The 26,791-nt window shown below is 44.8% G+C and overlaps 1 protein-coding gene across 2 annotated transcripts in view; it reads left to right on the top strand.

Annotated features, from left to right (window-relative positions):
* Positions 1 to 26,791, top strand: part of fam172a (family with sequence similarity 172 member A) — a 133,341-nt gene that overhangs the window by 15,850 nt on the left and 90,700 nt on the right. For both annotated transcript variants that reach the window (XM_047591429.1, XM_047591430.1), the window contains exons 5-6: positions 1,605 to 1,670; positions 3,066 to 3,257. In XM_047591429.1, coding sequence (XP_047447385.1) covers positions 1,605 to 1,670; positions 3,066 to 3,257 — 258 coding nt within the window. The remainder of the gene's footprint in view (positions 1 to 1,604; positions 1,671 to 3,065; positions 3,258 to 26,791) is intronic.

The following is a 26,791-nucleotide window of genomic DNA, read 5'->3' as shown; positions in this document are numbered from 1 at the left end:
TTTGGTGGGGCTGTTTTAGCTCCTCTACTCCACCGCCAGCCCCCGCCGCCGCCCCCCCACTTCCTCCTCACAGGGTCAAATGGTAGAATCGATCGTTCTGTTTGGTCAGTCTGCTGGCCTTTTGATCGCTCATCACAAGGCTAATATGTGTCTTATTCGTGCATGTTCTTTTAGAAGTTAATCAATTTAGCATTGAGTTTATTCTGGCTTTTTAAAAAAAAAAAAAAAAGTGAAGCGTTATCGTCTGGTGATCAACTGATCAACATGGGAATTCCTGTTTGCAACATGCAATTCCGTGATATGCATAATTTCAGTGTAAACATAGTAAGAAGAATGTATTTTATCTTGATGTAGAGCATTTTTTCCACTTTTTTGTGCCAATTTAACATTTTTTTTTGTTTTGCATACTACACAAGTTTACGCTTGATTTTCTCTATCATCACAGAAGCAGCATATGAACGCATGACAGTTTGCATATATTAATATAAAAAAGAATAAATATCTTTACATTTATTTTGTACAGTTCTTTTTAATGAGCAATCCCAATCCCACTGAATGTTTACATGTCTGTTGACCGTTAAGCCTCGGTACAATTTCCCTCCCTCCGCACGCGTTAATGACATCTGAGCATCATCCCTCTCTGTGCTGTGACATGACACTCTCCGGCTGATCCTTGTTTTGGTACTTGGATTCAGTCAGCACAGCGTGACTGGAGCTCGGATGCGCTTTGTAGCCGTGGCGCCACGGCTGACCTTTGCTTTCCCGATTTACTAAGGCTGATGCTTCAAAAGCTAACTAAAGGGAAACTCAACAGCGGAGCGTAACCGCATGTTGCTCAGCTGTCCCCGTGGTCCATCCACGGTGACACGTACAGGATGCAGGATTTGTCGTAGCATGTGTTGAGGAAACATCTTAACAGCATCAGTGGCTCCATCACAGCTTACTGCTAGCGGTTGTGTTCCCTGTCATCTGTTATGACTCTTAACTCCTCTGTCTCCCTCACACCTGATCAAAAATTAAAATCAGTTCCGCAGAGTGCTTCTCTCTGTTCCTCGGCTGAGCGGGACGTCTGTAGAAGAAAAGACGGAGAGAAAAAAAAAAATAAGGAAAATGGAGAGAAACGCTGTTAATGTCACTGAACCATGAAAGGCTTGGCCCCGGGTTGGAATGACTCGGTATACAAGGTTCTTTAGTGCTGTGGCTGCGGGGATAAACATAACTTACATCAGCCCCTTCGCTTGTACAGGAGATTTCCTCTCCTGGCACTTACAACCTCAACACTCTCACTGCGCTGTGATTCACACACACACACACACGCGCGCACACCACGCATAGTACCATCCAGACCCTTTCAAGTAGCTCATGTGCACATGCACGCACGCGCACACACCAGAGGGCAAATGAGGGTTTTTGAGTCGTATTTCTTATTCTGTTTGTAAGCATGACAGTGGATACCATTAGTTGTTCACACATGCTCACAGTTTAGTTAACTTTTGTTGGATGGATTTGTATCAACAGCGAGAATATAAGACTATTAATTGAAATGGAGTGTATTATCAAGGTAATGAACTGACTGTGTGTATGTTTTTTTTTTCGCTCCACAGATCATCACTCAGTATGTTTATGAGCTGTTGGAGAAAAAGTGCAACCTGACTAAAGAAATCCTGCCCGTAAGTACCCACAGTGAAAAGAAGCATTTTCCTCTTTGATTTATGCCCTTGAAGATTAAAGGGAGTATTAAATTTGAAAATTGACATAAATGCTTAGGCTTCAGCACATGATTATGATACCAAGTGTCCCGTTTAAGAAAAATAAAGGAGTGAGGAGTCGTCTCTCCCAATTCTCCATCAGTCTTTGTCTTTCTTTCTCTATCTCACTCATTTTCTCTCTTACTCCCTGTCTTTCTTTTCCCCTCCTCTGCCCACATTCTTTGTGCAAAAGTGTCTCCTCAACAAATTAACTGTATTGTGACGTGTGACGTGTCATTTCAAAGGCACAGAGGCGCAGCATGCCGATGCTTAATCTGTTTTGCATTCAATTGCGCTGAAGGGGAGTTTCTACTCTGCCATCGTGGAGTTATTCTTTGCCCGGCTCATCCCGGCTCAGAGCGTACACTTGATCCCTTTTATTTGCTGTAGGAAGCATGTTTGTCTCTTTTTGTCCCCTCTTTACCTCTCCATCCCTGCTCTTTTTTTCTGTTTATAAAAGCAGTGATCATTTTTCAGGCCGCCTTTATAGGGATGTTAGACAGCGCTGGTGTTTAGAAGCATGCCAGAGTTAGCTCCAGCACTAACAGTGTCCATAAATCACCTACCCAGAGTCAGCGCCTTTCATTAGCCCCCATACACTTTTACTGGTTTATCTGCTTGGCCTATTTATCTCATTATTCCTCTGGAAAATTGCTCTGTTCTTTTTTTTCCTGCTGCCCACCCGCGTGCATGTATACAGAGTGTGTGTATGAGTGTGTGTGAGTGTGTGTGTGTGTGTGTGTGTGTGTGCTGGTGGTGGGTCCGTCCACCTGCGTGGCATTGAACTTGTGACCGGAGATTTTAAGAAGATTAACCACAGCCAAGTATAGGGAAAGGGATTGAGGGAGCACAAGAGAATAAAGGGTAAGATTTTCTCCCCCACTTGGCTCTCTTTGTCTGTTTGGATTAAGTTCTTGCAGCTGCCACCCATGGCTTTTATGGACAGTGTTTGTCTCCTTAGAGATTCTTCCAGGCATACTTGGGAGGGATGCAAAGAAGCATGGGATGTGGATGAAGCACAGGCACACACTCACTTAGCCTCTCTCTGTCTGTGTTACTTTCTGTCTCTGTTTTAATGACACTATTGAGAGTAAGTGAGTCCACAGAGGAGAAGGCTGTTTCTCCACAACTCATGCACATTACATAATAACATTCCAAAGGTTTTCTTTTTTCTTTTTCTAAAGCATTATCAGGTGATTCTTTGAAGCAACACAAGTCAAACACCTTCTTATAAAAATCACTTGCTGCATAAAAAGATTGTTCTTGACCGTTGAATGTTACTGACACGTGTTGACCTGTGTTTTATTGAATGGTCAGGTGGACGCTACAGAAGATGAACCCACCAGTTTTATTTACATGAGCCCAGATGCCTTGACCAACCCGTCCAAGTTGCTGGTGCTGATTCAGGGGAGCGGGGTGGTGCGTGCCGGTCAGTGGGCCCGGAGGCTAATCATCAACCAGGACCTGGACTCGGGGACACAGATCCCCTTCATTAACAGAGCCATTGAGGTAAGGGGGGAAAGCAAAAGTGGCTCAAGCTATTAAGTTGGATGTTGCGCTGAATCTCTGATCTTTACATATTAATTTCTCTCTTGTTTATTCATTTATTCTTTGCAAAAGTAGAAACTGGTGCAGGTTTTTTGCTATTTAAGATTTTGTGGGTCTTTCATTGAATAGATCAACACTGCCACAAAGGTTACCTAATGGGATACTGGGGTGAAAGGACTTGCTTGGATGCCTGGAACCGTGAACGCAGAGTTTCGTGGTGTTTTGTTTCTCTTGCATTTGACTTGATGTTTTAGTCTGATTGCCGTGTTCTTCATTGCTTTAGACTCTTTGTGTACTCTATCATTGAATTCCATTTAACTTCACTGAACTAATTTAAACAGAGGAGGAAAGAAACCTCTGCCCTGGGATCATAAGACAGATCACATGAGGAGCGTCATGTAATCACAGAGGCAAAAAATAAGAGGCAGACATTAATTCACGGGTTCAAACGTAAACTCGTATCTCAAATGATAGTATTACGGTACAGGCCTCAACCCAGACTTGAGGCTTATGTGGTCTTAACGTGCATATTCCTCAACGTGATCGTTATTATTGTACGAGAAAACATTCTCATGATGCACGATTCCTGTGCGGTTCACTGTTTTCATGAGTGACTGAGCTGAGAAAGGGAGAAGTAGATAATGTAATGTAAACTATAGATTAGTCTGCTCTCCCTACCGCTATGATCACTAACAACTGTATACACACGTGTCGGCAGACAAAAGGTGTCTCTGCCTGGCTTATTATTTTCATCCCTATCCTCACGCTCATTTGTCAACCTGGCCACGACTATCTGTGTAATTTCATCGGCCTGCTGTTCAAATTGACTTAGGAGAGATCCCGCTCCTCCTCTCCCACTCATTCCTGCAGTCTGTCCATCTGAATACCATAAACACTTTACCTGCTGTGTAAAGCCCTCTCCTGCTGTGTACAACAAGAAGAGAGTTTGGGGTTGCGCCAGTGTATCTAAGTGCGCTAACGGATGATTCAGGCACCCTAAAACTGACTTATACAGTTAGCCCGTAACAGCTGGAGAAGGCAGGGTTGTGCTACGCGGAGCCAAAGTGACAGCCCAGATATAGAGAACATGGTGTGCGTAGTGCGAGTGTTGCCCATTCATCATAGTAAACAAGAAATCGTGTTGTTGCACCCTGACAAATCATCATCCAGGCATTTACAACACACAGGCCTCGTACTCCGTGTGTGCACTGAAAAGGCATCCACATACATTTGCAGTCAATTCATGCTGTCGGCATCTATTACGGACATGTTTGCGGTTTATTATGTCATACCGTGGGATTTGTCTTGATGTCTTTTGAAACGAACGATTTTACATCCAGTATGCATCTGAAAAAGCTGTAGTCTTCTCAGTTCTCGTTTCTGAGCGCGTGCCAAGTTGTTTTCAGGTGGTAGCTTTTATAGTACATTGAGGGGGTATGTACCAATGAGTAATTTGAAACTCAAATATGTACAGATAATTTAGAATTGAAACTGTAAGGCCGCATTTATTCTCAAACATTCAGTCATCACCATTTCTCCAGCCTAGTTTGCCCATATTATATTTAGTATTTGGCATGTACTCACATGACATTGTGTCTTCACCTTTATTTATTTCTCTTAAATAAATATCTCATCTGTTTAACGTTAAGCTACTGTTCATCACTCTGTCAAATGATTTCTATCTTAAATTAGATCGAAAATATAGCACAAAGACAGATATTCACAAAGGCACAGCACGAGTAAAGCATTATTTAAAATTTATATCCTGAGTTAATGTATATAATAAAGGCCTGATTGGTCAGTTAAGTGGCTATCTTAGCCCTCATGTATTATTGCGGGAAGAGAAGTGCTGCAGATGAGGTGATGACAGGGTGACTAAAATAGCGACTGTCTATGCTGTTGTAAAATCTGTCAGCTATTACTTCTTGGATGGCTGTATTTACGTTGGAACTATTTTGTTAATTCAAATTAAATTATTCTGATTAGAGATACCAGCTTAACTTATTGACAATTTTTCCAAACTGTTTTGACAACAGGGAACCATTGAGAAGATAAATATGACTGAGATGGACTCGAACGAGCTGCGCACTTTGAATCCAGCTTATTTTATCTTTTCAAGCACCTCTTTGAATGACTTCTTTGCAACCAGCCTGTTTCTGTCTATAACATAAATCGACAGAATGTATGTAACCCACTCTAAGAAAATTCGTTATTGTGGTCGGGTTGCTTTTTTGATTATTAGCAGAGTGATTCCAGACTTTCCACGTAAATGCAACAAAGCTCAGTCTTTCTGTCTACACATACAGTAATACTTTCATTAATTTTTTTTTTTTTTTTAAAAATATGTTAAGTTCAGGTTCAGTTTTCCTCCAAAAAAAAAAAGTCATGCCACTAATCTGTTGCTGCACTTAAGGCAGTGTTACTCATGTGAAGCTGATTGCAAATTCAAAGCTCGCAGCGAAAGGGTCACCTGGAGTGCGTTCAGGCAAGTGTGGGGGGGAGCACTCACACGCACGTTCACACACTGGCTAAACAGTTAATTTGACTCAGCTTTACTGTAATGTGTGCGCAGCGCGCGCTCAAACGCGCCGCGGTGTGTACGGGCTTGCGCCTGCACCACTCTGAAATTCTCAGCCACGTTCCTTGGAAGCTCGAGTCAGCCTTTCCTCTCTTCCGATGGGATCACCGCTGCCAGTCAGGCGATTGTAGGAAAAATAGCTGATTGGGCTGGTTAATCAGGCCCTTCGCACAGCACACACATGCACGCACACACACCACACACATATGTACGCACAGACAATCTCATTCTAAGTTGAATCTCGAGGCAGCCTGTCTAAGTCACACTGTTTACACTCTCATCACCTGTCTATCTATTTGTCGTGCCGCTATATGGTGATGACACCTTAAGAAGGCGGGAAAAAAATGTTTATGTTGGATACAAGTCTGGCGAACGTCCATATAGACAGACATAGCCGCATCACATCGGGCAGAGGGTATGCTAGCGATATGCTAGAGAGTGTGTAGGGTAATGCTGGGTTAAGGGGATTTTTTTGTGCTGTCTGTGCAGACCTCATGAATGTTGTGTTCTGCTCGTGTGTGTGTGTGTGTGTGTGTGTGCTTGTGCATAGAAGTGGTGCTATTCCCATAGCCTAGAGGTAAAATGACAGGTGAGAGGAGGAGTGGAGGTTTCTCCAGCAACAACCAGATAGTGGTGGTGAGGGGGGAAAAGAGGTGGAGAGGAGGAATCGGAGATGGGAAGCGGGGGTGTTGGGAGTGCAGAGAGGGAGAAGGGTTATGATTGGATGGAAGAGGACAGAAGAGGAAAGAAGGAGAGGAGTACAGAAAGGATTGATGCAGGAAGAGAGAAATGAGAGGAGGACGAGGGAGTGACTGCAAATGGGGTGGGACTGGCAGAGGAGAGACGGGAGTGTAGAGAGCGAGAGAGTAGGCAGAAGGCAGGCGCCTGACAGCTCCACTACTGGGAGAGGGCCTCTTAATGACAGCTTATTCCTTCATGATTTCAATTCCTGACAGTCGACAGGTCTGCTTGTTGCATCATGGCAGCTGTATCATTACCTTCTGGCCCTGTCAATGCTCTGCATCCTGAGACTGAGATGGTGGAGGTGGAGGGTGCGTGCCATGGGGTTTGGAGGGGTTGGGGGTTGAGAGGAGGAGAGGAGACTGCGAGGTTACAGTCAGAATAATTGAGGAAGGAGGAATATTGAATATTGAAAGGTGGAGTCATTAGAGTAGTTGATGGAGTAAAGAGGAGGACTTGCTGTTTAGCCCTTGTAGTTGACTTGACCGTTATTTTAGTTTACACCACTCCTCAACTTTTTTTTCTTTCAACCTTCCTTCCATTAGCTTTTCCAGGCAATACCAGTCACTGGCTTTTATTAAATGAATTCTCTCCAAAATGCATTATATTTATCCAAAGTAAAACCTCTCCTTTTCAATATTTCTTAATGATGTAGTCGTTTTTGTCGGCAGTTGAAGTGCAGTTGGTGGTCTTTTCAGATCTTCAGCATGATATAATAGTTCATGAATTTAATCTCCCTTTTAGTGCATTTTAAATAAATCGCATATGAATTATTCCACAACATCAAGTCTCTTGGCTCGCCACTTTGCCACGCTGTCTGCAGGAATGACTTAATTCAAATTGGAGGTTGCTAATGCAAAAACAGATCTATAGCCGCTGTCACCCCCCTTTTCTCCATCTCACTCTAGCGCGCTCGCTAACTCTCTTGATAGTGAGTCAGGCTAGACACTGGAGACCCACTGGAAAGAAAGAGGGGGTGTGGTGTTTTCTAAAGTGTGTCAAAAGCCTAGGGGTTTGTATCTGCCCAGAATTTCAATGGGAGGCTGAAAGGGGGCAGCGAGGCAGACAAACTCAAACACAGAAATCCTCCTCTAATTTCTGTCATGGCCCCCACCCCAACCTTTTTTTTTTTTTTTCCTGGCTGGATGATGTCTTCTTCAACATTCAACATATTTCTGTGTTGTGTCATGGCTTGTGTGCTATGATTTCTATATATATTTATATATATATATATCTTCCATCTCTGTCTTCTTCCTCCTCCTTTCTCATTAGTTCATCTAATTCCCCTGGAGCTGTTAGTTAACCTGTTTGTGTGTGTGTGTGTGTGTGTGTGTGTGTGTGTGTGTGTGTGTGTGTGTGTGTGTGTGTAGTCCAGCGATGTAGTCCAGTGTATGTACAGCATATCTCGGGGCATCAGCCGGCCACAACAGAGGCCAGACAGGTATCATTCTATCCAGCTTTAGCCAGAGGAAAGTTCATGTGTGTGTGTGCGAGTGTGTGTGAATTTGTAAAGGTCAGAAGATGCTCCGCCTTGCATTGGCCTTGTAATAGTAGTCCTGCGAGCAACACACACACACACACAATGATGCACACACACACCTCCAGGTGGGAAGGTCCTAGCACATCCCGCAGCTCAGATCAATGCACTTGACACCTTCAAAGGTGGGTGTGGGGCCTGGACTTGCTCTGGGGTTAAACCTCTTTTAAATAGCCTCCCGCGGGAAGGCAGCTGTCAATAACCCACCATAATTACCGGGGCCAGGCCCGCCAAGGGCTCGGCTGCACGGGCCAAATTAAAAATTGATCAGAGGGAGAAAAAACATTATTTTGTGGTGGTATTCCCTGTCCTAACAGCACTGCTGCTGCCGTATGTGAAATTTCATCAATTGACGTCCAAGCTAGATATCTAGAGACCTATTTATCTATCTGTCTGCCCCCCTTCGTCCAGATGAACAATGGTGTAGTGTCCCTGTTGTAAAAAAAAATTTTGCATATTAAGTGTCTTTCAGTGTGCGAGCGTGCGCGTGTGAAGGTGTGTGTACGCGGTACGTGAATGCGTGTGCTTGTGCGTGCTGCATGTGAATGCAGCTGATTGCTATGTGCTCCAGGTAATCGTACATCATCCCCTATCTGTGTAGTGTGTGCACACCTTGTAGCAGTATATTGATTGTGGTCTCATTGAGTTTCTCTTGGCAGGGAGCCTGTATTTGTTAGTCGGAGAATGATATGAAGAAGATATGTTCATCCTCAGGCTTCCTTTACAAAAACACACAGGCCGTTGTTTCACAAGAAACTGATGAACCAGTACAACGGTTTGCAGTGTGTTTGAAGTTTTTTTTTTCTCCCAACACTCATTGTAGGTCATTTATCAGTCACTGGCGTGGGACATGTCCTTTCCACTCTTAATAATATATAAGGACTCACTATTTTTGCAGATCTTGTAGTTCATAAGTTGCGCAAGTGTGTGAGCATTAACTTTTGTTCTAAGAGCAGTGATTCAAGAAAAAAAAAAAATGTCCGAGGCATTAATAAGTGTTGATCGGCCTCTATAAATGTAGGAAGTGTTGATTTTATGCAGTAAATGAACCGCGGTAATTTCACCTCGCAGAGATGACATATTTTGTGTGAAGTACATCTATATTATACATATAGCACATGCAAATTTCTTTAGAGGATGCCTCTAAACATAATCCAATTTGAAGAGTGTGACTTTAAACATAGCACTTTAGATGATGTATTACTGGGTGCTGCAGAACCCTGGTGTGCCACGAAAACCGGCCTAGGGAAGTGGCAAGATATGTTTCCATAGATTAGAGATAATTACGAAGACATGCTTGGCTTCGCTTAAAAGTTTAGAAACTAGTGTTACAGACAGAAACTCAACAAGTAGACATGGTAGGTGGTAGAATGGATTCGGCCTCTGTGTTGCTTGAGGGATGAGAGAATGAAAGAACAAGAGGATGAAACACAAAAGAAGACGAGGGAGGAGATCTGAGTATGAAGCATTATTTGTGAGTGTACATTCATTAACCCACATGTGATAATCGACTTTAGTTTTTCCTCTTGAAACCAGCACTATTATATCATCAAAAAAGGCTTTGTCTCTAAGTGTGTGTGTTTGTATGTCTGTGTGTGTGTTAGGTGGGTAGTAGGTCATTTGCAGCTGCAGGCTGTGTATGTGTGTCCCAATGGGAAGGTCTTGTTTAGTCTCTCTTCCAGAGGGCTGCAGGCAGTGTGCGGTGGATACCTCTTCGCTCTCTCTCTGGGAACACTCTTTTACGGCCAATACACACACATAGTCACACACGAGAAGGCACAGACACGCACACATAAAACTCCTCCGCAATCTTTTGCACAAGTTCTCAACCTCTGCAGCAACATGTTCTCTCTATCTGGCTGCCGGAGCGTCACAGCTTTTTTTTTTTTTTGTTCTTTTTTTGGATGCAGATATGTGCATCTGTCTACGCGTTCGCATCAATTAATCTTAAACATACTCACAGTCTCACACACGTAGGGGCTTTATCACCCTCCTGTAAATTTTACATGTGTGCTCTTTGGCAACAGGTTTTCTGAGGTTAAAAGTGCTTAGGTGTGGAGGTTCCAGGAGGAAATTGAGTTTTGTGCGAAGCTAGTGTTGAGCTGACTGCTACTGTGAGACGCACACACACACACACACACACACACAATCAGACACTGAGAATCTTTTTAGGGTCAAAGTTGAAACCTGCTGTAAGCTCGCCAGTACCAGTGTCATGCTCTAGGACTGGGTGCACCACACATTGATCGATGAGAGGAATCTTAGTGTTTAAATAGGGGTCACTGAGGTTCTAGGGCTACGTTAGGGTCAGAAACAAACAACAGCAAATGTTTCTGTTAATACTTAAAGCCGAGTCTGTGGTTAGAAAGAATATAGATGCTGGAGATGGACTCTGGATATGGAGAAAGTAGCTTTAGGTGCCAGTGTAGTTATATTTCACACTGGATCATTCGCCGTATATAGGTCATTAATAATATGTCATTTGACGCTGCAGTTATATCTTTGTTTACCCACACGTGCTTTTTTTTTTCCCATCCGTCTGTGACCAGACATCAAAGCTGGAATCTTTATTCGATGGCTTATCTGTCTTTTGAGGCCGATATTGTCCTGTATTCTCTGAGGATCTGAAATGTACATTTCAGTACATGAGATCATGACAGTGATGGTGCTGTCTGTGCGTCTCCAGATATGTGCGCTTTTGTGTCAGCGTTAAAGGAAGAGAGACAGACAATGAGGAGAGATGGCATCAGTGATCAGATTTGTCTGCAGCTCTTTTGTCTTCGGCAGCTTAGCGGGTCAGTGGATGACTGATTTTGTCTGTGTAGCTGCGTGGCCTGGGAAATAGAAATCAAAACGTATCTCGGGTTGAACTTTGAACTTAAAATACCTAAAATCCAGATACACTCACCAGCCACTTTATTAGGTACACCCTGCTAGTAAAAGGTTATGTTCAGAGACACATTTGGTCCTGTGTGAAACTGCCATAAATTTCCAGTCCATTCATAAAACCACCACAGACAGAGATAAAAACACACAACACATAAGCATGCCGGCGAAGGCAGCAGGCTGCTTTCCTTGTAGCTTACTTTTTAAAAATGCATTGTCAGCTCGCTGAAGGATGAGGAACAAGCCAGATGAGGTATTTACTGTCACTTTCCGTATAAATATTGTGCAAGAAAGTGACATGTTTGACACTGTATTTTGGGAAGGAAAGAGAAGTCAAATTTCAGTATAAATACCAGAGTGGCACATCAAAGTCAGATGTGAATATGATCCTGCTACTTCAGATGTAATCAGATTTTGGATGCGAGACTCATGTTAATGTCAGCTGTGAGGCACTCGTCTCTGTCTAAACGTTCCTCTTCACTTCCCTGCTTTTTGCAGCGCCACAACACGCGGAGCCTGGGATCTGAATTTCCTCAACATCCGCGCGACACGTGTTTAGATTTGTTACAATTTGTCTTTTGCTTTTCCGCGTTACTTGTCATCAGTTTCATCTCAGCCGACACCAACCTGCGCGTTTGGTCTGCCTCCCCTCCCCTTCATGTAGTATTATGGTGCACGTGATAGGTGTTATTATCCCACTGAATGCTGACAGCCTTTCCCTTAACCCTCTTAGGAGCGCACTATGCCACGCTTGGCTGACTTGTTTGCGCTAATGTCAAGTTTTAGCGGTTAGCAGGCGGTTACCATATGCTACTGTGCTGCTGTCGTCCCCGATGTCAGTCAAGCGAATGTCAACCTAAGCTCACAACACAGTACGCCGCGGTGTATTCTGAGAAACACAGTGACAGAGCGCACATACACACGGCACCCATACTGTAGGCGAGGCAGAGACACTGGAGTAAGAACAAAAGAATCACATCCTGTTTAGGAAACCATGTGGGGACAGCAGCTTATTTCCAGGAAGATCTCTTCACGCTGCTCTTCAACAGCTGACCGAAGGAGGCAGCAGTGTCTGCAGTGGTCCCTGAAGTGTGAGTAGTCGTGTCTGCAAAGCCGCAGCCGCACAATTAAGGAGTAGACGGATGCTTGTTTAAAAAATATAATGGAATCTAGTAATTATATCTTAGTGCGCTCACTATTTGGTGTGTGATGTTGACACACTGCCAGCTATGTTTGCAGGCTGCTGCTGGGAATTGAATCCCAGGCCTGTGAATCCTTGGTGTATCACAATTTGTATCTGAAGGCTCAAGACACTTCATCATATCACTATCAAGCCATGTTGGCTTAGTTCACCTTCACGTCTCTAACATTAAGTGTATTTAATATCACTACCTGAAGTGCCTTTCTGTTTAGAACTAATCGGACATATTGCCTGTAGGATCAATAGATGATAGTTTTCTTTAGTGAAAGGAAATGCCTGGCTTCATGTTGCAGCTTTTCTCAGAGTTTGATCAAATGTAGCGTCTATGCGTGAATGCGCTCCTCTGCTGATGCAGTGTTAATGTTGTAAAATGTGGCTGGAAGTCTCACCCAAACCAGAAACTGTTTCTATAAGATCTTTTTTCTCCAGTTACTACAGATCTACAGGCTGGTGGTATAATTCTTCACAGGTCCAGGGCATGTAAGATAACTACCAGCTCTCCAGGATTGCCTTTCCCTGCTCCCAACTTGGCATCCGCTCGCATCTGTCCATAAAATCGAAGCACATTTGTCATTCTGTAATATGTTTTCTTATGTGGTTTTCCCATCACCCGAGAAGAGGGCATAAATGTGTGTGCGTGTGTAAGTAGGAACTGTATATTATATCCTTCACTTACTTGATGAAAGTCTACCTCTCCTGCCCTCGCGCGTTTCTCCCTCCCTTCCTCTCCTCTGGATCCATCTTAAGAGGATGGTGGCTGCTTCCTCGTGTACCAGAGTTATTCTGTTTTTCTCACTGTTCAGAGAGTCGGCGTGGCCCTGCAGCTCTCTGTTCATATTGACCTTGTTCAGACTCACCCTTCCCTTCCCTTCCCTCTTGAGTCTTTCTTCCTGTTTCAGTTCTTTCTTCTGTTTCTAAGGTTCCTCTAAGACATCGCTAAAGCTGACTCTGTGGCGGTTTTATCTAAACTGCAGACAAGTAGCCCTTGGAGTCAGTCTCTTTGGCCTTTGACGGATCAGGATGGCAGTGTGTGACCATGGAGGATTGGGCTGTTTCTGCATTCTGCTTGGTGTTTCCGTCTCGTTTTCTGCCTCTCTCTGCCCCCTCTCGCTGACGCTCTCTCTTCCTTCCATTTTTCTTTGCTGCGCGTCTAAATTAAACATTAGTTAAACTGCTGAGCACCAGCGACCATGGACAGTGATAAAGAAGTAACATTACAGTAACAGTAACATGACACGGTGCTGTACAACCCCAGGGAATGTCAAGAGAGAAAGGCGCCATAATCCATTTTAATTTTCACTGATATGATTGTACCGAGAGAGAGAGAGAGAGAGAGAGCAAGAGGCAGTGATTGGTAGACTTAGTGAGAGCTGGAAGGAGTGAGAGAAGGGAGAGCGAGAGAAGTGAGATGTCTCAGGCCAGAGTCTGTACTCTTGCTGACTGCAATGTCTTGTGGTGACCTAGTTGCAACCTCTTTGAAGTCCACAGGCTGATCTCCCCTCTGAAGGCTGCCGAGGAGATCTGCTGCAAACGGCTTCATTAGACAGGGATAGAAAGAAAAAGGAAGAGGTGAATCAAATTCTCCTAACCTCTTTATCCACAAGCAGAAACACGTACATGTATGTGAGTGTTGGATGTAAAATTGTAAAAGTTTCCAATCGAGCGTGTGTGTGTGTGTGATTGCGTGTTTTAGAACATATTTTGGCTCCGGCGGTGCCGCTGCGAGCTCTGTGCGGTCCGTGTGTGCGCACATGCATGCACTGCATGTAGCAGATACTCCTTTTGGAACGTGTAGCTGTAATGTCAGGCCAAACACAGCCTTTATCCTTTAGCCTACCACATTAGGAGACAGTGGTGCATTGTCAAGAGAGCTGACCTAGAATAGTCCAATCACTCTACATTCAGCCCCCTGTCTGCCCTCTCCAGTGATCACCACGCTGCCAGTGCCGCAGTCTATATTGTGTGCGTACGTATGTGCGCGCGCGTTTGGCGTGTGCGCGTGTGCGTGACCCAGTTCAGTCACTGGTGTTGCCAGGCTTGCCCCTGGTGAGGGCATGGATGTTAGGGCACAAAACCCTCAGATGTGTGTGTTCCGTTCGAGCACAGCTGTAGATTTCTTGTATCATCCGCGGTTGCGGAAATGTAGCAAAACTAATTACAATTACGCAACTTAATTTCCGCATCATCCGGCTGGATTATCAGCTCGTCTGTTGAACGCAGCCCTTTTCCTGTCTGCGCGTTTTTCTCGCCGCCACTGTCAACTTCATGAAAGTTCGACCGCGCCAGCGACGGTGTCTATTCGCCATGTGTTTGAGCAAATGCACACATACGTGTACACACACACACACAGGTGTGTGGGTGGGAGTTCTTGGACACGCGCGCGCACACTGTACGACGTGGCCGCTCGGTGAACTCTCTCAATTATCCGGAGCCTTTCTCCCGCACCCTTCCATCCCTCCGTCCCTGCGTCTTCCCACCTGCTCCCCATTGAGAGCCTGTGTGTGTAGACACACTCTGCTGGGGGCATGCTTAACCTTTTTTTCCCCGCCGCACAACACAAGGAGACGGACACACATGCTCTTCTTCAAGTTGAGCTTCAATTAAAAAACCCACTTCACTTTCTTTCCCCCCACCCCTTCCTTTCTCCTTTCCTTCTTTCTTTCATTCCCTTCCTTTGCCTTCTTTTTGAAGTTAGCCCGGGGCCTCGCGGAGCCTCATCAACCCTTTGCCTTGGCTAGATTGCATACAGGTACCCTCTGTGGCTATTTCAAATGACTTAATTAGCTTCTGAGTGCAGTGGGTTGGTAGAAGCTTTCTCTCTCTCTCTCTCCCGCTCCTCCCTCTCTCTGTCTGTCTCTGTCTTCAGAGAGAGAAAATGATTGAGCCCATGTGACACGTTTAGTGCCTTGCCGTGTGGTTTCACTTTCTAGGTCATGCTCTGGCTGTGAAGCTGACTGCCTATTACCTTGTAGAATAAGATGACACTCACAAGTGAGTGCATCTGTGCCGACACACCTCTAAATACATGCACAAACATACGAGCCCCGGCTCCACATTCAGTTTGTCACTCTGCAATCTTTAGCTTTAGGCTGCATCCACCAACCCTCATTTGTAAATGATCTACTTTTCAATTATGCAATAATTATTAATCCCACAGCCCGACTGCTTGCGAGCCAGACAAGTGAAAATTTTGGTGGCTGTGTGCTTAGCTAGGTTGGCACATGTTTGTTTGTTTGTTTTGGAAACTCCGACACAATACAACCCTGTTCTGTTGTGCTGAGTCCCCAGGCTCGAATTCCCATACACGCCGGTGATCAAGGTGTGCGCTTCTCTTCCGTTTGTCGCTGCATCTGTGTTTTTTCTCGGTGACAACGACGTCAAGGGCATGCCCCACTGCAGCGCAAAGACTCCATGTTCCCGAATCCGTCACAGTCCCGATGTCACACATACATTACACATGGGCAATGCACAGACACATATAAACAGAGTCGCGTGTCTTCTCGACTCCTCTTCCTTGGGACATTAAGAAAACGGGAACATGTAGGCGCCTTTGTTGTCTTCTTGCTATTCAGTGCATTAAATCTGTCAGACTGTAAACAGCAATGCAAGCGGTAGTAGTGTAGTCAAATGTCAGTTGCATGAAGAATAACGACGTTGGAAGTTTTGTCAGTCTAATGGTCCGTGCCTCTTTTAGCACCGCCGCCCGTCAAGGTCTTGAAAAGTTGTGGGGCTTCTCCATAAAGCTTTATTGTAATGAAGTGCCCGGCGAAAAGATATGACCACAAGGATGTGATCAGTGATGGTCATCAATGACTAAATGAGTTCTCTCGCACCTCGGGGTGGGAACACGATCTCAGGGGGTTTAAGAGAGCAATGTGCCTGTTAACTTCTGGCTCTCTGGTCTAGCTATAGTTTGCTGGCTAGCTTGAGGCGTGTGTTAAAAACCTGGGCCTGCTAAATTAAGTTTGGCTGTGTGCGCAGCCTGTGGCGCCGCACGCACACATGCATGCACGGGGGCGAGCGAAACACACAGCCGCTTCAAGTCAGGCGCTCATCCATGCTAGTGCGCGCACACGCACGCACACACATTCGCTCTCCCATTACCCGGCCTTAATTGGCTGCCTTCCGTCGTTCCCTCTTCCTCCTTTTCTCCCTCTCTCTCTCTCTCTCTTGGATAGGCCCACAGGCCTGTTGGTCCTCTGGCACACAGCAGCAGAGTTTGGGCATGTGAGCAGGTCTGGGGGCATGGAAGAAATTGGAGAGAGCGCAGCAATACAGATGGATGCTTGGATGAGCTTTAGAGCTCGACTGGTGGATGAGAGAAGGTAAATTGTGGCTGCTCCTCAACACTTAGCGGCGTTTCCCGCTAAATATTTTGAGAATATTAGAAAATGTTACTGTATTTTCACCAGCTCACATTCAAGCCACTTGTTATAGCCACCGTCAAAAAGTGGAGTAGACGATGCCTCTCTGCTTTTTCACTAGCTGAGGAGTTGTCATGTGCTGTCAGCCAGCTTGTTCTCCATGTGCCTGTCACTGCAGTGGATAGGAGCTCTGGGTCCCAGCATCCTGCCAATTGGTGAACTGTGTGTGATTATGTGGGAGGCTTTGTGTGTGTGTGTGTGTGCGCGTGTGCGCGTTGCCCTCAGAGCACTTTGTTGATTCTGCTCTGCAGTGTCAGTGACACATTGAGCGGGTTCGGTGGGAGTCCCCTGGTTTCCCTCGTGCTGTGTTTACTCCATCTGTTTACTCCCCAAAAACACTCTCAAATCTATTACCCCTCTCTCTCTCTCTTTCTCTCTCTTACTCGCACACACTCTCCTTCCCTCTCCCTCTCTATTTTTCACTCTCTGCCGATCTCTCTTATTTACTCCTGACTTCTCTTGACTTGTCGTTTCAAATCAGCGGTTGTGTGGTAGTCAGGTGGCGTGCCTGTCGACAGCCAGCGCTCGTCTTTCGCTCAGCGGGAGGTGGGATTGAGTTTCTCTCTCAGCCATCCAGCCAGCCATCTTTTCGCTTGAAAGGCGGGATCACATTCCTTTCTTGGTCGGATATTTCAAGTCTGTGTTCTTGATTAATAGAGTAGATGAATGGAAGACCGTGGGGGAAATAAAATGACGTCACACGCACAGGAAATTATATAACTTTTGTTTATTTGTACTTCACTGATCCATCATGGGGGAGTTTTCTCTGGATTTAGTCTATCCATCTGTTCGCACAGCAGCGTGAACATTCAGAGCGGTGGGCTGCGGGTTTATGTACTTACTCAAGACACCTTAGCTATGGACGTGGAGGGATATGAACCTGTGACCTTATGGCTCCAAAGCTGCTTCTGTACCACAGATACCCCCATGGTTGTAAGGATAGCAGCGACTATTTTTAATTAATACATTTTTTTTTAATTGTTATGCAATATCTCACTGACACCATACATTTTGATACTATAAAACTCTGTCCAGTGCTATTTATAAATATACATTATTATGAGCATTTTGCATTCTTGTTTTTGCTTCCATTTTATCCCTTTCTAAAATATGTTGGATTCATGTTAATGTGTATGTAATGAAATTTAAATATTTAAATATAAATAATATTATAAATAATATTCCATATCCCATGGAAGTATCTTCAGAGTCTATATTTTGCAGTGAATCAATAGTCCGAGGTGGTGACATTCAGACTGCGCAGCATTTGAATCTGGTCCCGTGATGGCACAGGTATTCAATTAATAAAAAATATCAAGAGGAATGTTCAAATGGCTTGCCGTCACAGTTTCCAAATCTTTGAAAAACGACCCAAATTCACACAGTATAAAGTGTGTCTCAGGATTGTGAAATGATCGTTGACTTTTCTTTTCCACACAACATCGCCTGTGAAACAACTTCATTAAGCTGTGTGCTCATTACACAACCTTTGGTACGGTTTTTATAATGCCAGGCCTCAGTGTGTGTGTGTGTGCGTGTGTGTGTGTGTGTGTGTGTGTGATGGTATGATATGATAGTTTACATACCCAATGCCAAGGGCACCACCAAGGGCTCATGAATGCGAGATGAAAAGAAGTAGAAGTGGAGCGGGGAAAGAAGAGAGGGATATTTCTCTTTTTTCTCATCCCTGTGACCGGCTAATTAGCCTGCTACTCTACCAAGCCTCAGCTGCAGGGACAGGGTTCAATAGTTCACCTCTCTACCACTGAGCTACAATGGTGGTAAACCTGGATTACCTGCTCTACCGGCTACTGAACCCCAGTATTACAAGTACCTGTCTTGTTCAGCAACCTGGAAATCAAATCAGTCCAAAGAGCCGGCCAGGTGGATTTACATGAAAGCTGTTGTTCTGGGAAGACGGTTCCTCGCTCCGCGCTCTCGCCGTACAAGAAGTTCGAGCGGCCTGCAGACTGAAGAACACCTAGCAGCACTTTTAGAATAAACCTCAACCACAGATTTGCTAATGGGATCAAATTTATGACTACTGTCACTTACAATGACGTGTTTTAAAAGCTTTGTCCTAGATGTGTCAGCTACGCCTGTGAAAGATTAAAGGCTACGGATGATATGGACCATCAATCAGTTTTTGTTGTGACGAACTGAAGCATCGGATATTGGCTCTCATCTTAGTATTTGATATTTCAAGCACGGCCATTGGTTGAAATTGGCTATAGATCTTATTAACATATTCACATGTGAGGCATTGAACAAATCCAGTGTTTTTTTTTTTTAATTTTTTTAGCTTGCTCTAAAAAGACAAAAGGTAAATTTAACTGAGTATGTCTTGCACATGTGAAACACCGAACCATATACACAACACATATACCTGACGTTTATCTGAAGCCTATTATTCTTGTTAAATAATATGTAGAGCAGAGAAGAATTCAGTAAAATACTATGGAAACTGGCTTAATATGCAAAAGTCTGCATATGTACCCGTACGTATGTACACACCTGCTCTATATAGTATATGCAGTATGTATTCTCACATATTAAACAGTACTTGTATTAGAGTCAATTATAATACATCAACGATAGAAGACAACACATCCCATTCCTTTTTCCACCCCACTCACCAGATAAAAACAATAATTGGTCTGATAATTAAGATGCACTACACCACATACAAAACTGAATGCTACATTAAAAATCTTAATATAATTATTATTTTTAAGAATTGGGGGATGAAAATGTGTGATCTTCTTCTTAATTATACCTCTAAACTTTGTTTCTTTTGTATTTCTGTGTTCTCATGTTGCTTTATTTGTGTATGAGTCTTCCCTGGTAGTGTGCCACTCATGCCAGTGCTATCTTCCCGCTGCTGGCATAGCGGAGAATAGAGTAGAGTCTTGATTTTGGCTAATGAAGTTGTCAGAGGCGTGTAGCACCGAGGCTGATGGGAGGGCCTGCCGGGCAGCCAATAGTGAGGCTGCGGCTGTGATCAGCCGAGCATGATGGGAGACCACCCTGCGCAGCGAGTGCTGAGGCCCGGCGCAGCCCCCCAGATCAAAGAGCTGGCCCTCTAAAACACCAGCAGTTACAGAGATGCTGCAGCGTAACGCACACACACACGCGCAACGATTCGTGTGCACAGATTCATAGACTTATACCTGGATGATGCTCTCAAACAAAACCAAACAAACATAATGACAACGCCTTCCACCGTGTACAAATGCGCGCTCGTACATGTGCGCGCGGACAAAATAAAACAGTTCACAACTAACTCACAGCAGCGTGCGCAGTCTCTCTGAAGAAATGCAGTTGGATGAAATAAAGAGAATTAAAAATTATCTTAATCTTGTTTGGATAGCTGTAGCCTTTCATTCTCTTCTCCAGCCCCTCGCGAGCTCTCCACCAGTTATGCCTCCCCTCTCCTTCTCATCCATATCACGTCTTTCTCTTTGTTGCCCTTCTTTAGTTAAGATATCTCATTAATAACCACTTCTCTCGCCTGCCTCATGGTAGCCTCCAGTGTTAGCTTGCTGCTCGGTCTCTCGCCCTGCCGACTCTCCGTCTTTCCTCCCTTTCCACTCCTCTGCTCTCCTCTGCTCTGCCCAGGGTTCTTGTTTGAAATTCAAGAGTGGTGCAGTGAGACTGCAATAACCTACATACAGATATCACTCCCTCATTCTTATTTGCTTTCTCTCTTTATCTCTCCGTCTTTTTTGTCTCCCCGGCAACATTGATTGATTGACTCATTGATTGATTGATCTACATACATACGTGTATATAAGGAAGTAAGTTGATATCTGTCTAACCTCTGTCAGTCTCACAGAATGGTGCACTTTTTTATTTTAGTTTCTGTATTATTCTTGTCGCTACAGTTCTCCCTTTAACAAAGATTAATTTAAAGTGCCGCTACCTTGTTTCACATTCCACACCATCTCTGTAGCTTTGCACGTGTGTGTGTGTGTGTGTGTGTGTGTGTGGGGGGGACACTGGGGATGCAACTCCTGTATGTCCCGCTGACTTCTCTGTGAACTCCTCTCCTGCAGATTAAAATAAAGACAGGAAGAGGAGGAGGCCAGATGAGTTGAACAAAGTTTTGTGCGAGTGCGTGCGCCTGGAACGGGGTGGGGGTGTCTGTGTGTTTGTTAGAGGGATGGGTGTGACAGTAAGTTCACGAATGCCCATATGCGCTTGCGTGTGCGTAGCTGGTGTGAATTTCCTCGTGCTTTTACTTGGATGTGGAAGTGGCATATGTTGGCAGTGGGTGGCAGTGCAGGAAAAGCAAGCTGGCTTGCTGGTGGGGAACCTGAGTCAGAGCAGTCAAGGAAAAAAAAAAAATCCTTCCCTCCTTATGTTGTGCGTCGAAAACTGTGATGTTCATCATCCCCTTTTTAAAGAGCCAAAGTTGCCCGTTAACGACAGCATGGACGAGTCTTTTTTTTTTCTTTCTTTTCTCTGATCTGTCTCAACTTTTCTGGCGAGATGATTATATGACAATAATTTAAAAGTGCTATGGGGACCAATGGTGTGTACTTTTCCAGGTGTATGCTATCTATAATTAGCAGAGTATAAAGTTGCCACTGATTTAGTAGTTACCATAAATATTAAATGTAATATGGGTTCGCAAATCTAAACTCTAAGGCTTTCGTATCTGTCTCTCTGGATGTGCGTCCTCCAGCAACGGGATTAACCCTGATTAATCCATAGTTAAAAGCCCTCTAGTATTACTTGAGGCAAGAGTTGCCCATGCTCATATTTGTCTGTTTAATGTCCTAGAATTAATAATAAGCACTTCTACTGATGTAGCAAATTTAAATATTCATGCTTAACTTTGCAGCAGTATCCTCAAAGTTAGTCAAATTGGATAGTTAAAGGTTCAAAGCTGAGAGCAGTGTACGTTTTGTAGCCTGGGAGGTGCTGCAAAATGAGAACGAAAGAGGAATTATTACTTGGCATGGATCTACACATAGGGTCAGAACATGGGTTCAAATGCTGCAGTGCTAACTCTCCGAGGGAGTTTTGTGTTTGTGGAAGAAAAAAAAAAGAGAGACTGTGAGGGAAGGGGGGAGGGAGGGAGGGAGAAGGGCAACTATTATATTGATGGCACGCCATGCTTCTCTTCTCTGTCCTGAATAATCATGATCCTTAGCTGATGGGATGCTGCTTCAAAACGACGAGAGTATGCATGAACTGTGGATGAACTGGAGCCTTGCATATGAACCAGAGTGGAAGCCCAGCCCAGCAGCTATCCCCGTTCCCCGGCCGGGTAATCCCACGATCAGACTCATGCTGATATCGATGAAAGCAGGAGTGTGTTGGTGTTCTTACTCGCGTGCACGAGTGTGACCTTATTGGTTCGATGTTAATGAAACAAATCTGTCAGGGTATGTGTTTGATGCAGGTGCAGGCTAAAAAAAGAGAGAACTAGGGAGATAAAGACAGATCTGGTCTGACTGGTCTGGCAGGTGAGCAGACGTTTGCTCCAGGCTGCTATGCTACCTTTTGATACAACGGGCTTTGTGGAACAGAAATGATTTTCCTCTTTTTTTTTCCCCCTCTCTCCATCTCTCTCTCCTCCTCTCTCTTAAACTGTCACTGTCTTTATGTAATCTCTTTATGTCTTTTATCATTTTCCCGCCTCAGATCCTGCCTTTCTTATGCTTGCGTTTCTCTCGGTAATTTCAAACTTGAGCGACCGATCCTAGGACGATGTGTGAAGAGCAGAGACTGTTGTACCTTATCAGTCAGATAGGTGGCAGTATACTGTCAGGCTAGATCAACACGGTCTCCCTCCCCCTCTTACTTGCAGCTCCTCAGTCTGTCTGTCTTTCTATCCATCTATCTGACTATAAATATCTCTAATGGTTTTACTTTCTACCTTCTTGGTCATCTTCTGCTCCCACTATCACACTATTTTTATCATTCATCTTCCCTCATCTCCATCTCCCTCCAGGCTATCTCTCAATATTTCCAGACTCTTCCCTCATCCCACCCTGTAGGTACTGCCCGTTCAAATCCTAAAATGCAGTGACGCCAGGCACTTGTTAGCATGGCTGTTCATTCCCCTGTGCCCATGTACGGTCTATAAAAGAGCAGACAGATAAGAAATTGTTGCACCGCGTACAAACTGAGCGTGAGTAGCTCCAACTTAGAAAGGATGTGAACCGATAAATGCCGACACACACACTCACACGTGCGCACACACACACACGCTGTTTGCTCAGATCAATGCCGTGGCTCCGAGGGACTAGAAGGAGATCAGGCACCGAGAGCCTATGGAAATAGATGGCTTTGTCGCCGAAACACCCACCCACTCCTCCCCAGAGACGCACTATTGTGGTCGCATCCTCAACTCTCAGACTTTTTTCTTCTCTTTTTTTTTAGTCATCCCATTCTCTTACGTCTGACGCACAAAAGCATGCGCACGGACGCTGCTCTCCCTTCTTTCTCATCTCCTTTTTATTTTGAATGGGCAAAATAACCAAAGTTCATCCATGTTATTTTTACTCTTATTTGTGTAGTAATTGTTTAATTCTGGACAAATATTTTCATTACATGTCTTTTCCGCCCTGTCTTTACACGGTTATATACAGTTCAAGCCTTCAGCTTGTGGACACCTGGACGCTGTCCCAGCATCACAAGCAGATTTTGAGTAATTGTAAGTGTGTACGTTTTTTTTGCAGGGAGCAATCAAGTGGCTGGGTTTTGATTCTGGCAGTGGAGGTTCACAAATCGACATGGGGGTGAGAAGACATGCAGCGTCTTCTTACCTGCCACTGTGGTACGAGGCAGAGAACACAGAGCCTTGCGATATGTGTGTGCATACTGATATATATATATATAACACATTGCATCAGGAGGTTGTGTCAGAGCCAGTCTCGTGTCCTACTTCTCCTCATCCCTCCCGCTCGTGTCCATCACCTCATTCCCCACACCTGAGAGTTGAGCGTCTGCCTTGCCCAAGCTGACCACATGTTTGCAGGGTCAGCCAGAGTAGCTGGGTGAGAGCCAGCCTGCTGAGAGCCAGGGCCAGGGCAGGCCCGCGTTTCGGTTTGACCAACAGCGTGACCTGGAGTGTGGGCAGACTGAGATCGGAGCTGGGGGGTGGGACCGCAAAAACTTGTATCCTGCAGATTAAAGCGATGCACCACCTATACACACAGGATGGGCTTTTCAACATGCCACTAACCTGGCCGTGACTCCCTGAACCGGGGAAGTGTGTGAACGGCGCAACGTCTGTGTGTGTGTCAGTGAGAGCCACGCACACTTTGTTTCTGATGGGTAATGGCAGGGTAAACTTTTCACCCCGCTCTCTCATGTGATCCGACTAAAACTGCATTCCACAGAAAACGCATGCGCATTCCACCTGTGCGAATGTGTGTGCGTGTTTGTGTGTGTGTGTGTGTGTGTGTGTGTGTGTGTGTGTGTGTGTGGCTGGTGTGTGTTTCTGAGCTAATAGCAATAAGAGCGGTGGACTGTGGATTACATCTAGTTCAGACAATTATCCCTCCACCAGTCAACTCAAGGTCAGTTTTACAAACCCATTTATTTGCAAGCAAATATTCTTCAGTCAAGTGTGTCTGAATGAAGCATTGTTTCAAACGCCTCAGTATGAGATGTTTGTTATTGTTGGTTTTACGTGAAAAGTTTTGCATTATAAATGCTTCTCTTGTTTTATTAGTAATTGCGTATATCGTGTGTATTTTTTGGATGGGAGTAACGCGGCCGCGCTCTTTGAGTTTCTTGCCTCGTCTAATAACTCTCGCAAGCGAACGAGGCCTGATGTTGGGAGCATATTTAATAGGCAGTGCGCGTGCACGTGTCTGCGCTCAGTCTTTAGCAGTGTGCCACATCTCAAGCCCCTTATTCTTTGATAATTGTGCTGCAAGTCCTTAGCCTCCCCTTTAGCCTGAAAACCAAGCTCATTGCGGCCCCCAGAAAGCCCCCCCACACCGCGGAGGAAAAAAATCCCAAGTTGTCCTTGTGCATAAAAGTAGATTCTACTCTCCAACACCTTTTCAAATTAATATTTGTGATGGGCGCCATTCTGCCAGCCCCAGTTTCTGTTCCCCGCCTTTGTTCCTGCGTTTGATGTAATGGAGGCAAGGACAAAGAGGAGAGCAGGCAGAGTGTGTGAAAATGGTAGTTAAGTGGGCTTAAGGGCTCCTTCAGTACCTACTGAAAGGCCTGGACCCTGAATAGGACCCTCGCACTGCTAAGCTGTAGTGCAGTAAACAAGACAGGTCCAGCACAAAGGTGCGTCTCAAATGAGCACAGGCACCCTCCTCCTCTTTTTCCTCACCCTGTCTCACCCCAACCTCCCACCCGACTCTGACATCTGGCCAATCCCAAGATCTTTCTGAGTCCTCGCTCATCCCCTCCCCTTTTATTCCCCCTTCATTTTTTTTTTTTTTTTTTGCTCTCCTTCATATCTTTTCTCTTGTTCTTTAGTGTTTCCCTGCTCTCTGTTCTGGTGTATGCGTGTTTGCGTTTTGTTGTACTGGTCCTGGCTGGACAGCTTGCTCCCCCTAGCCAGCCTTGTCCCCAGTGCTTGGGCGGTTCGGCTCTTTTGTTTAGTTAATTGCAATGAGTATAATGTACTAGTCTCTCGGAGGTCCACGAAAGACAATTAGACAATCCCAAGAATTTAATGAGACACCACCAGCCCCAATCCCCCATCCTCTGCTTTGAGAAACACCCTGCTCTCCGCTGGCACCGACTGTGATGTAGTGAGGAGGGGGTTGTGATGCAGGTCGTCTGTCTGTGTCTGTTTGTGTGTTTACCAGATTGTTGGTCTGCCCATCAGAGAAATCACCAGAGAGAGAAAACCCAGAGAGTTGAAATACAAAGAAAGAAAAAAAAAAATAAAACAGTAGTATTCTGTCTAGATTTGAATTCTAGATTTATGTAGGACAGCTCCAGCCCTGACTCTCATCTGAAGAATTGCTCTTACTGGACAGGACAGAATTGCCAGGAATATCTGGGTAATTATTAAGAGAGATTATCCTGTTCAGCAAGAGTAGGGACAGAGCACTTGACAGTGTCATCCCCGAAAGGAAGAAGGATGGTTGGGGGGCCAGGGTGATGGACAAAACCCTGGGTGGCCTTTTAAGAACTTCTCCCTAGTCCTTTCTTTGAGTCTCTCACTCTCTGTCTTTTTCCTGTCTTTATTATTTCTCCCTTGGTGTTTCCTTTCTCTGTCTCTTTTTCTGTTATACATTCCATCATTAGTTCTCTGGATCGGATCACACCAAGATAAAGGCAAAGTTAAAACAGAGGAAATATCCATAAGTGATTCATTATACCCCTCTTCACCTCAGGTTGAGATTAATTAATAATATCACCCTGCCATTGTCTAGTGGCAGTAATTCGCAACCTTAAAACCTACACTTGTACCGCTCCATGAAGGCGAGAGTATTTTTTTTTCTTATATTCCTTTTGTTTTCCTCTTCTCTCCTCCGTTCTTTCTCTCGTTCTGTCATTCCTGTGCTTTTTTTCCTCCCTGGCTAATCATGGTGTTACAACAAAAGACGGGGCTCCATTATTGTATGTGTCCGTCCCAGAAGAAAGGAAATGAGAACGGGACAGAGGGTGGCCGTGGCCTGACACCGCACTATTAATCTTCCAGTAAAGCCTTGTCAGGCAGAAACGGACACAAATGGATCACTCCCATTAACTGGGAGAGTGTAGGTAAGGGCTTTAACAAGCGTTTACCAGAGTCCATTTTCTCACTAATGAAGAGGGGGAATACGCGACCTCCCAGCCAAACCTGCCAGACCGCACTTAAAGGTCTGGATGGAGGAAAAAAGATGTGATGAAGAAGAGCCAGAAGAGGGTGGAAAAAGAGAATATGTGAGCGCGGATTAAAAAGCCGTGCTCTCAGTGTTGACATGTTGAAACAAGCATGGGGAGAGGTTAAGGCTCGGGCTACCGCACTAGCCGCCCTTCATGGGTTGAGGGCGTTAAGCCTTCATTTCGTTGTGCTAAATATAGTCGTTAATATTTCTGAAATATGCTTCTGTCGCATTCTTGTGCTAAATTGTTCTGTAGCCCAACCCTGCTAGCACGGCAAGATGTGGACACGCATATGTGTCCGCAGTCAATTCACACTTTGACCTG

This window comes from Mugil cephalus, chromosome 8, assembly GCF_022458985.1.
Source record: "Mugil cephalus isolate CIBA_MC_2020 chromosome 8, CIBA_Mcephalus_1.1, whole genome shotgun sequence".
Taxonomy (NCBI): Eukaryota; Metazoa; Chordata; class Actinopteri; order Mugiliformes; family Mugilidae; genus Mugil; species Mugil cephalus.
This window is presented reverse-complemented; position numbering and strand designations above follow the sequence as displayed.